The 8,668-nt window shown below is 55.9% G+C and overlaps 2 protein-coding genes across 2 annotated transcripts in view; one reads left to right on the forward strand and one right to left on the reverse strand.

Moving 5' to 3' along the window:
* GLB1L (galactosidase beta 1 like) overlaps positions 1-5,555 on the reverse strand; it is a 7,200-nt gene extending 1,645 nt beyond the window's left edge. Inside the window, exons 1-13 of the mRNA XM_004701800.2 lie at positions 5,439-5,555; positions 3,329-3,455; positions 2,988-3,154; positions 2,608-2,758; positions 2,410-2,470; positions 1,879-1,973; positions 1,609-1,783; positions 1,458-1,516; positions 1,234-1,355; positions 1,088-1,128; positions 627-745; positions 266-340; positions 57-146 (exon numbers count right to left, since the gene is read on the reverse strand). Coding sequence (XP_004701857.1) covers positions 57-146; positions 266-340; positions 627-745; positions 1,088-1,128; positions 1,234-1,355; positions 1,458-1,516; positions 1,609-1,783; positions 1,879-1,973; positions 2,410-2,470; positions 2,608-2,758; positions 2,988-3,154; positions 3,329-3,397 — 1,224 coding nt within the window. The 5' untranslated portion in view covers positions 3,398-3,455; positions 5,439-5,555. The remainder of the gene's footprint in view (positions 1-56; positions 147-265; positions 341-626; positions 746-1,087; positions 1,129-1,233; positions 1,356-1,457; positions 1,517-1,608; positions 1,784-1,878; positions 1,974-2,409; positions 2,471-2,607; positions 2,759-2,987; positions 3,155-3,328; positions 3,456-5,438) is intronic.
* Positions 5,556-5,790: 235 nt separating this feature from the next.
* Positions 5,791-8,668, forward strand: part of STK16 (serine/threonine kinase 16) — a 3,473-nt gene continuing 595 nt past the window's right edge. Inside the window, exons 1-7 of the mRNA XM_045294187.1 lie at positions 5,791-6,296; positions 6,811-7,030; positions 7,424-7,557; positions 7,705-7,825; positions 7,951-8,046; positions 8,458-8,579; positions 8,646-8,655. Of these exons, the coding sequence (XP_045150122.1) occupies positions 6,211-6,296; positions 6,811-7,030; positions 7,424-7,557; positions 7,705-7,825; positions 7,951-8,046; positions 8,458-8,579; positions 8,646-8,655 (789 nt within the window). The 5' untranslated portion in view covers positions 5,791-6,210. The remainder of the gene's footprint in view (positions 6,297-6,810; positions 7,031-7,423; positions 7,558-7,704; positions 7,826-7,950; positions 8,047-8,457; positions 8,580-8,645; positions 8,656-8,668) is intronic.

The raw sequence follows: 8,668 nt of genomic DNA on the forward strand, positions 1-8,668 counted from the left end.
GGGGGGGGTCTCTAGCTGCTGAGAAAGTTTCCATACCGAGTGTGAGCTTGCCTCACCTGCTTGACAGCCTCAAAGGTCATTGGCAAGATTGAACGGATGGGTCCTTGGGGGCACAGAAAGCTTAGAAAATCCAGCAAACGCCCATCCTATGATAATACGGGCGTGGGGGATGATGGAATAGGAGAGAAGTATCAGAATAGAGGGGCAGGGCAGCATGGAGTGTTCTGAGAATAAAGGGGTAGAACCAGAGAAGAGAGGAGCTTACCAGGTACAGAGTCAAAGGTCCAAGTGCCATCTTGGTGCTGGGGGTAGGTAATGGTCCCAAGGGGACTTCCTGGAACTGAACCCACATTCTCTCAGGAGCCATGGGAAAACATTCCAAAGCCCTGGAGCAAGGAGTCTCATGGAAGTAGGCTCTAGGGCAGGAGTGCAGGGGCCGTAAAGACCCAGTGATTTTGTACCTACCCACCACTGTCTCCACAAGTAGTCAGGGGTGGGGGGGAGATGCTTCCCCAGGACACTCAGGGCTGCTTTCTAAGATGCCCGTCTGACCAACTAGCCCATTCCCTCGCCCCCCACCCCCAAACCAAAGAAAGCCTTTGGAGTTTGCTGAGGTGATGTGGCACCTTGCTGATGACGTTTCGAATAGCAAAAAGCTTAGGTGTGGGGTCTCCTGCTTCAGAGATGGGTGCGTCGTAGTCGTAGCTTGTAGTGATTGGAAGGAAGTGCCCCTTTTCATCAGCACCTGGGGTTGAAATAACAAATTTAGCGTGCCTAGGAGCGACAAGTGCGAGAGAAAGATGAGGCCTTCCAGTCCCGTCCAGAGTTACATTCTCAGACACCCACAGAGCCGGCTCTCCCATGTCCGATAGGGCATCTAGGAGTCGGCAGCGACTCGATGGCAGTGAATTTGGCTTGGGTGTCACGTGATGGGCATGAAGCAAAGAGAGGGCTTGATGGCATCAGACTAGTGCAGTGAGTGACCCAGGGGGATGGATCGAGGCAGCCATGGAAGCTACACTCGGCCCGAACGGTCCACTTCCTTGCAACTCCCTGCTCTTCTGCCCAAGGGGTCACCTGGACTCACCATTCCAGTATCCGAAGTTGGTGCCTCCGTGGAACATGTACCTGAGAAGTGCGGGTTGGGGGTGGGGGAAATGTAAAAGCAAACTCATTAATTAATCTTAACTGGCACCCCCAGTTACAGCTTCCACTCCAGTGCCCTCCAGTTACATGTTCACACTGGCTCCCAAATTCAGCATGTCCTCCAGTCCCTTGGTCACAGCTGCAACAGACCGAGTGGAGTGTTTCTGGCCCCAGTAATCCAGCCAGCCTGTGTAGTACTCAGAGTTCACCTGGGGTGTGACATGAAAGGACCGAGGGGTGAGCAAGAGAGAATGCGAGCCAGGCCTGTTCCCATCCCTGCCTCTTTGACTCCCCTCCCGCTGGCCCCTCACCAGTGGCCCATGGGGTTCATACTCCCGAAGCAGGGAAAAGATCTTGGTCATATTGTCGGCTGCAGAAAGGAGGCAAAGGCGAACCGTCAACACTGTTCATAGCAGAGATGCCCCGCCCCCTGAACATAGTCTTGCCCATTGCTCAGGACACCTGGGCCAAAATCAATAGTGGTATAGAGGCCCTGGAGGGTGCCACATCTGAGGCCTTCGGGCCCATCTGTGGTGAAGAGCAAGATCTTGTCTCCTAGGAGTGAGCGGAAGAGCCCAGCCAGGTGTCTCATGTAGGTGATGTCACAGGCCTTATAGCTGCCGTATTCATTCTCCACCTGCCAGCAGGAGGGAAGGAGGAGTTTGGGTCTGAGGTTAAGGATCTCTCATATGGCCTCCCTCTCTCCTGGCCCAGGTGAGGCTGCACTTGTACCTGGACGCTAATGATGTTGCCCCCATTGTGGTACAGCCATGGGTAGATCTTGGGCAGCAAGACCTGGAACCAGGAGTCCACCGCAGCAAGGAAGTCTAAAGGAAGAAGTAGTGCTCTCTGCACCCACAGGCTCCCCCACCCCTCTGCGCACACCCCAGCATCAGTGCTAGCAACTTCACTGCTTCCCACCACTTCCCCACCCGCACTGGAGTCTGAGCAGAACTGACCGACTTGTCAGGGACGACTGCCCTATGCGGTTGTGTTTGCATGTCAAAGGAACATGAACATAGAAGAGACTTTAAAGCTGTGTTTCTTTCCTTTAATGTGCTTCCTGCTGTATCATCTTATTGTTGCCAAGTGCGGACTCACAGTGACCCTATGTGCAACAGAAAAACTCTGCCCAGCCTCGAACCACCCTCACCCTGAGCCCATTGCTGCAAAGCTACACTCTGTCAGCCACTTACACCCGAGGCTGCTATGAAGTGGCATGGTCCTTGTTCGCCTCTTTCTGTGAGGTTTGTCTCAACTCACCTGGGTCTGAGGTTCTCAGATGGATAGTCCGTGTTTGAAGCAACCAGGCTGGGAGACCCCCCTGAGACAGACATAAAAACAAGGATGTGTGTCGGGTCTGGTTCTTCCGGGGTGACAGACGGAGCTGAACAGAGTCCTGGAAGTGGTGCTGGGGTACAGACTTTGGTTCTTGGGCCCCAGCTCCATCTCTTAACTCACCATCTCCCACTCAGAACAGATGTAAGGTCCTGGCCTCAGTATGACCAACAGGTTCGTCTTATTTGCCTCATTCAGAAATGCAACGAGATCCCGGCTGCCATTAAAGTTATAGACCCCACGCTCTGGCTCATGGTAGTTCCAGGGCACATAACTGAGGAAGGAAGAGGTTAACAGGGCTCGTGGTGAGGCCGTGCCAGGGAAGCCTCAGGGCTCAAGTCCTGGTGTGGGGACCGTCCTGACGCCCCCCTTTCTCCCCCTTGGCCTGAGAGCCCTGGACTTCCACACGGAGCCCGTCTTCTGGGCGCGTTCCTCTTCCTAAGGAGGTGGGATGAAGGGGAAAGTCTGCCCTCTCCAGGCGCCCTCTCGGGAGCACTGCTTACAACTGTATGGCGTTAAGGCCGCTCATCTGCATCTTGTAAAGTCGGTCGGCCCAAAGGACGCGCGGGACCCGGAAGTAGTGCATGCTGCCAGATATATAGCGGAACGGAGCCCCGTCCAGGAGGAACCTGTCATGATCCCGATCCACGACGAAAGACCGAGTGCCTGCCTGCAAAGGGAAAACCAGGCGCTGCCCGGCCAGCTCCGCAGTGGGGCAGCGTCTGCATAGGAGGTGGCACTAGCCCGGCGCGCTGGGGTTCCTTGTACCTTCTCTACTTCCTCCGCATCTGCTTCAGTTCCTTGGAACCTGGGAGCCCGGCGAGCCCCACCCCTCTGCTCTTACCTGGGGCAGTAGGAGCGTCAGTAGCGGCAGCAGCAGGCACGGCAGGCAGGGCGGCCTCTTGAGAGCCATGGCGCTTGCAGAGCTCCGACAGTTTGGGACTCTGGTCAGGCCGTCACGTGGCGTATTCCTGGGAGGGAACCTCAGCGAGCAAGGGGGCGGAGACCACCCCAATTTCTTTTTTTCTCTCTTGTCTGCAGCCACTACTAGATTGTAAATGCCTTGACATTTACTACTCAAAGTGCGATCCACGAAACCACTTCAGCAGCCAAACCTGGGAGCTTGTTAGGAATGCAAGATCTCTGGTTCTAACTCAGACCTAGAACCAGAACTTGTATTTTAATGAGATTCTCGGAGGCCCTTAAACAGAGCAAGGAGTTCCTGGACCGCCTTCACTTCCCCAGGGCCGCACACATATCACCTGATATGAATGAAGGTTCCAACCAGGCGTTCAGACCGGTTCCGAACCAGGAGAAGCCTAGGACAGCCTTTCCCACAGCCCAAACCCAAAGTAAACCATACCTACTGCCCTCGAGTGGGTTCCAACTCACAGCCACCCTTTATGGCAGTGGTTCTCCACCTTCCTCATGCCCGACCCTTTCATGCAGTTCCTCATGTTGGGTGAACCCCCAACCATAAAATTATTTTCATTGCTACTTCAGAACTGTCATTTTGCTACTGTGATGAATTGGGTGACTCCTTTGAAAGGGTCTTTCGCCCCCCCAAAGGGGTCGCGACCCACAGGGTGAGAACCACTGCTTTAGGGGGTTTCTGAGGCTGTCAATCTTTATGGGAGCAGACAGCCTCATCTATCTCCAGAGGAGCCATTGGTGACGTTAACCATCCCCTGGGGTTAGTAATCCAATGCTTGCCCAGCACTCCTCCCCCCCCCACCCTCCCAGGAGTCTGAGAAGGGAGAACCAGCTATCTCACTCACTGCCATGGAGTGGACCGACCCCACAGGACAGGGTAGAGATGCCCCTGCGGGTTTCTGAGACGGTAACTATTTAAGTAGAAAGCCCCATCCTTCTCCCCGTGGAGCAGCTGGGGGTGTCCAACTATTGACCTTGTCATGAGCAGACTGCTGTATAACCACTGCTATGCCACCAGGGCTCCTGTGACCCAGGTTATAGTGGGATCTTTTTCCTGGAGAGCCTTGTTCAGCAAAAGGGCCCATCCTGACCATGCATTCCATCATCTTCCTCCCTCATCTGTCCCTGCCTGCCTGAACAAAGGATACTAAGAATCAAAGCTTGGTGCCAAGGGTTGGAGCTGTGTAGGTCTCCATTCCTCTTACCATCACAATCCTAAGCCTGCCTGGGATCTGAGGACCAGGGTAACAAGTCATCCTAATTGTCATTACTGAGGGTTAACACTTGCTGGGGGCCATGTGTTAGATAATAGGGCTGAGCACTTTACATGTCATTTAACCTCAAACAACTCTGAGGTGGATAAGTATGCCCGTTTTACAGATGAGGAAATGAACCCCACAGTCAAACCAATTCCGACTGATAGCCATATTATAGGAAAGGGTAGAACTGCCTTTGGGTTCCTGAGACGTAACTCTATGCAGAAAGCCTCCTTTTTCTCCCTTAGAGCAGCTGGTGGCTTCAAACTGCTGACCTTGTGGTTAGCAGCCCAGCACGTAACCACTGCAACACCAAGGCTCCTAGAGATGGAAATTGAGGGACAGAAATCCGAAGTAGCCTGTTTGTGGCCACACACTAATAGCACTGGGATGTGAACTAAGCAGTTTGGCCTCACCGCTCCTACACTTCACCATAGGCACCATACACCTTTGGGACTCTGGCCTGAATCCCAGAGGTATGCTGTGGAATAAAATAGAAAAGCTGAAGGATAAAGGATAAAGTGAGGCTCAGAGAGGTTAAGTCACTAGCCTGAAGTCACACAGCTAGTAGGTTTGTTAAGTTTGGACTCAGATCCTGGTGGTCTGGTTCAAGAGTCTGAGCACCTAACCACTAAACCTAGGGCGGTGGGATGCAAGCCAGAGTCCCCAAGATTCTAGAGGACAGAGCAGCAGTCTCGCCCCTCCAGAAATCCCCCTCCGGGTTGTAACAGTAAGCAGCCGCTACGGGGGCAGGAGACCTCCTACCTCGGGCATTGGGCGATGGAGGTCCTAGGAGCCTGGGGCTGGGCCCAGCTTTGCTCCCCTTGGGCGCGAGTGCCTGCGTCCTGACCTCTACTGAAGGCCAGGTGGGCCCCCTGGCCTGGGTCCTGGGACTCGTCCTCCGCAGGCATAGCCTGCCCCAGGCTTCGCAGCTCAGGCGCCCTGACATCCTCCGGGTGCCCAGCGGTTGCTAGGATACCGCGGGCCGTTACGCCGGCGTGGGCTGATGACGTAACCCGTGTTTCCGGTCGCCGGCGCTTCCCTCCGGCCCGAGCCAGGTCAGTGGGGACTCGGGGGCTGGTGGATCCCGGGTTTTGCGCGCGATCGCTGAGGGTAGGCCCCGCACGGGGTGAGCCCCCGCCTCGCACCTCTCTCGAACTCTCTTACCTGCCTCGGCGGCCCCACGGGCGTGGGAGCGGGAGCCGCCCCAAGGTGGGCTGGTCTTGGCGGAAGCGGCCTGCTAGTTGCTGCGTGGCCTAAGATTTGAAGGCACCTGATCCCCCAACCTTCTGGAAGCTGGGGCGGCCAGGACCCGTTTCCTCTAGAGCGCAACATAGGCTCTCCGGATCTGGGCCTGTGATCTCCGCCTCGCCACTTCAGGGCTGTCGTCTGGACTGTGCGGGACCCACGACCTCACCTTTCGTTCCTTACAGCATGCTCTGTTGGACCCTGTGCGCATCGCGTGGAAGAGCCCCCTCACCCCGGATGAACCCTGCAGGAGCCTCCGACCATCCTTGAGGAGGATGACTGAGGCACTATGGGCCATGCGCTGTGTGTCTGCTCTCGGGGAACTGTCACCATTGACAACAAGCGCTACCTCTTCATCCAGAAACTGGGGGAGGGGTGAGTGTTTGGAAATCACTTAGCCGCACCCCAGGTTGTGGTGATTGAAGGACACATGATAGGGGTGGACAGGTTTAATTCCATCCTCCTGAGATGGAGTCAAGGCCTGAGTCAAGGAGCCAGGCTTCCAAGATGAGATTCCTCTTGTGTGACCTTGGTAAACTGCGGTTTGATTTTAATGCATAATGAGGATACTGACCACGTCTCTGTGATGGAGTTGTGGGCATTTAAATGAGATGATGCATAAGAAACGCCTAGCACCCAGCTCATAAACAGCTGATGAATGTCAGCTCTTATTGGTAGGTGTTGAGCACCCCCCAGGCAGAGAGAGCACTGTGTTGTGATAACAGGACTGTGGCCTCGAATTTGAGGAGTGCAGGGTAGTCATCAGACGGCACTTGCAGCCATGTCTTGGATGGGTTTCTATTAAATGGGGACTTCCGCCCCAGGGCAGTCTGGGCCCAGGCATTACAGGAGATGACCGTGGCCCTTCACTGACCCCTTTGGCCCGCAGTGGGTTCAGCTATGTGGACCTAGTGGAAGGGTTACACGATGGACACTTCTACGCCCTGAAGCGGATTCTGTGTCACGAGCAGCAGGACTGCGAGGACGCCCAGCGAGAGGCGGACATGCATCGCCTTTTCCACCACCCCAATGTCCTTCGCCTGGTGGCTTACTGTATGAGGGAGCGGGGCTCCAAACAGGAGGCCTGGCTACTGCTACCCTTCTTCAAGGTCAGAAGGGCGCCCGGGTGTGGAGGGGGTTGCCAAAGAGCCCTGTCCTAAGGGCTGTGTCAGCAGGCGGGCATGTTGGGATGCAGGGACCAGATTTGGGGGTCTTAGGGGAACCCAAATGGGGACACACGGGGTGGCCGCCATGAGTCAGCGCCGACTTGGCAGCAGTTAGCTTATTTCTGGTTCTAAGTGGGATGGTGGAGTTGAAGGGCACCCTGGTGCCACCATGGTTAAAGTGCTCCACTGCGCAGGGAAAGTTGGCAGACCGTCAGCTGCTATGTGGGAGAAAGCTGTGGCCATCTGCTTTTGTGAAGGTTACCAGCCTTGGTGGCTGGGTGAGAGGCTGCTAGGCTTTGACGGAGGGAGCAGGAGCCTCGGGGAAATGTGTTGCAGAGAGGGACGGTGTGGAGCGAGATCGAAAGGCTAAAGGACAAAGGCAGCTTCTTGACCGAGGAGCAAATCCTGCTGCTGCTGCTGGGTATCTGCAGAGGCCTGGAGGCCATTCATGCCAAGGGTTATGCACACAGGTCAGTAGAGGATCTGGTACTTGCCGGGCAGGGGAGCATCGCCCAATGATGAGGGACGTCACTTGCTGCCCTTCTAAGCCGCAGCCCCCAGGATTTCCTGGGATGGTGGCCAGGGGGTGTTCATGGTTCCCTTCAACTCCCCCACAGAGACCTGAAGCCCACCAATATCCTGCTTGGAGACGAAGGGCAGCCAATTTTAATGGACTTGGGTTCCATGAATCAGGCGAGCATCCAGGTGGAGAGCTCCCGCCAAGCCTTAGCCCTGCAGGTAAGCCTCCTGGTTTTTATTTGTCCACCTGGTCCTCATCATCACCCACTTCTGGGGCGTGCCCCAGTTTGGTCACATGATTGTGGCCAGTGACCCACTTCTGAGTCCCCGGGCCCCTTTTCCAGGACTGGGCAGCCCAGCGGTGTACCATCTCCTATCGTGCTCCAGAGCTCTTCTCCGTGCAGAGCCACTGTGTCATTGATGAGCGGACCGATGTCTGGGTGAGTTGCCTGGGGGCAGGAGGGAGCTTTGCTGCTCTGCCCAGAGTGTGCCGCAGAGGGCGGGTCCTGGGTTACTACTGCATGCCCCTCCCCCACCCACCCCGCCCTCCTCGGGAACATGGTATGTCCCCATCGGCCTGGGCTTCCTTCCTGGTACTGTCCTCGGTTGCTCAGGAAGTGGTATATAATCCTGCCCTGGAGCAGGGTGGGGTCGGCTCCCCGTTAGGGCGGAAGACAGTGGCTAAGCCAGGGGAGCAGAGGCCTCCCAATCACCGGCAGTTTCTCTGGCCTTTAGGGTGCCCTGGCCTGGGATTGGCCTCCCTTTAGCTTATGTAACCCCCTTTTAACACAGCAGTAAAGGCGGTATTGGGGAGGAGGGTGGGGTCCTGTTTGAAGAGTATTGTAACCCAGTCCCTAGGCTGTGTGCTGTACGCCATGATGTTTGGGGAAGGCCCTTATGACATGGTGTTCCAGAAAGGGGACAGTGTGGCCCTGGCTGTGCAGAATCAACTCAACATCCCACCAAGCCCCAGGTGAGGAGAGGGGGCATGGAGCATTTTGGTGCCTCCCTGTGGTGACAGCCACACGGGGACCCTTAGAGAGCGGACGGTTCTCCCTCCCC

Source organism: Echinops telfairi, unplaced genomic scaffold, assembly GCF_000313985.2.
Source record: "Echinops telfairi isolate 266 unplaced genomic scaffold, ASM31398v2 ScPeMD7_3;HRSCAF=10, whole genome shotgun sequence".
In the NCBI taxonomy this organism is placed as follows: Eukaryota; Metazoa; Chordata; class Mammalia; order Afrosoricida; family Tenrecidae; genus Echinops; species Echinops telfairi.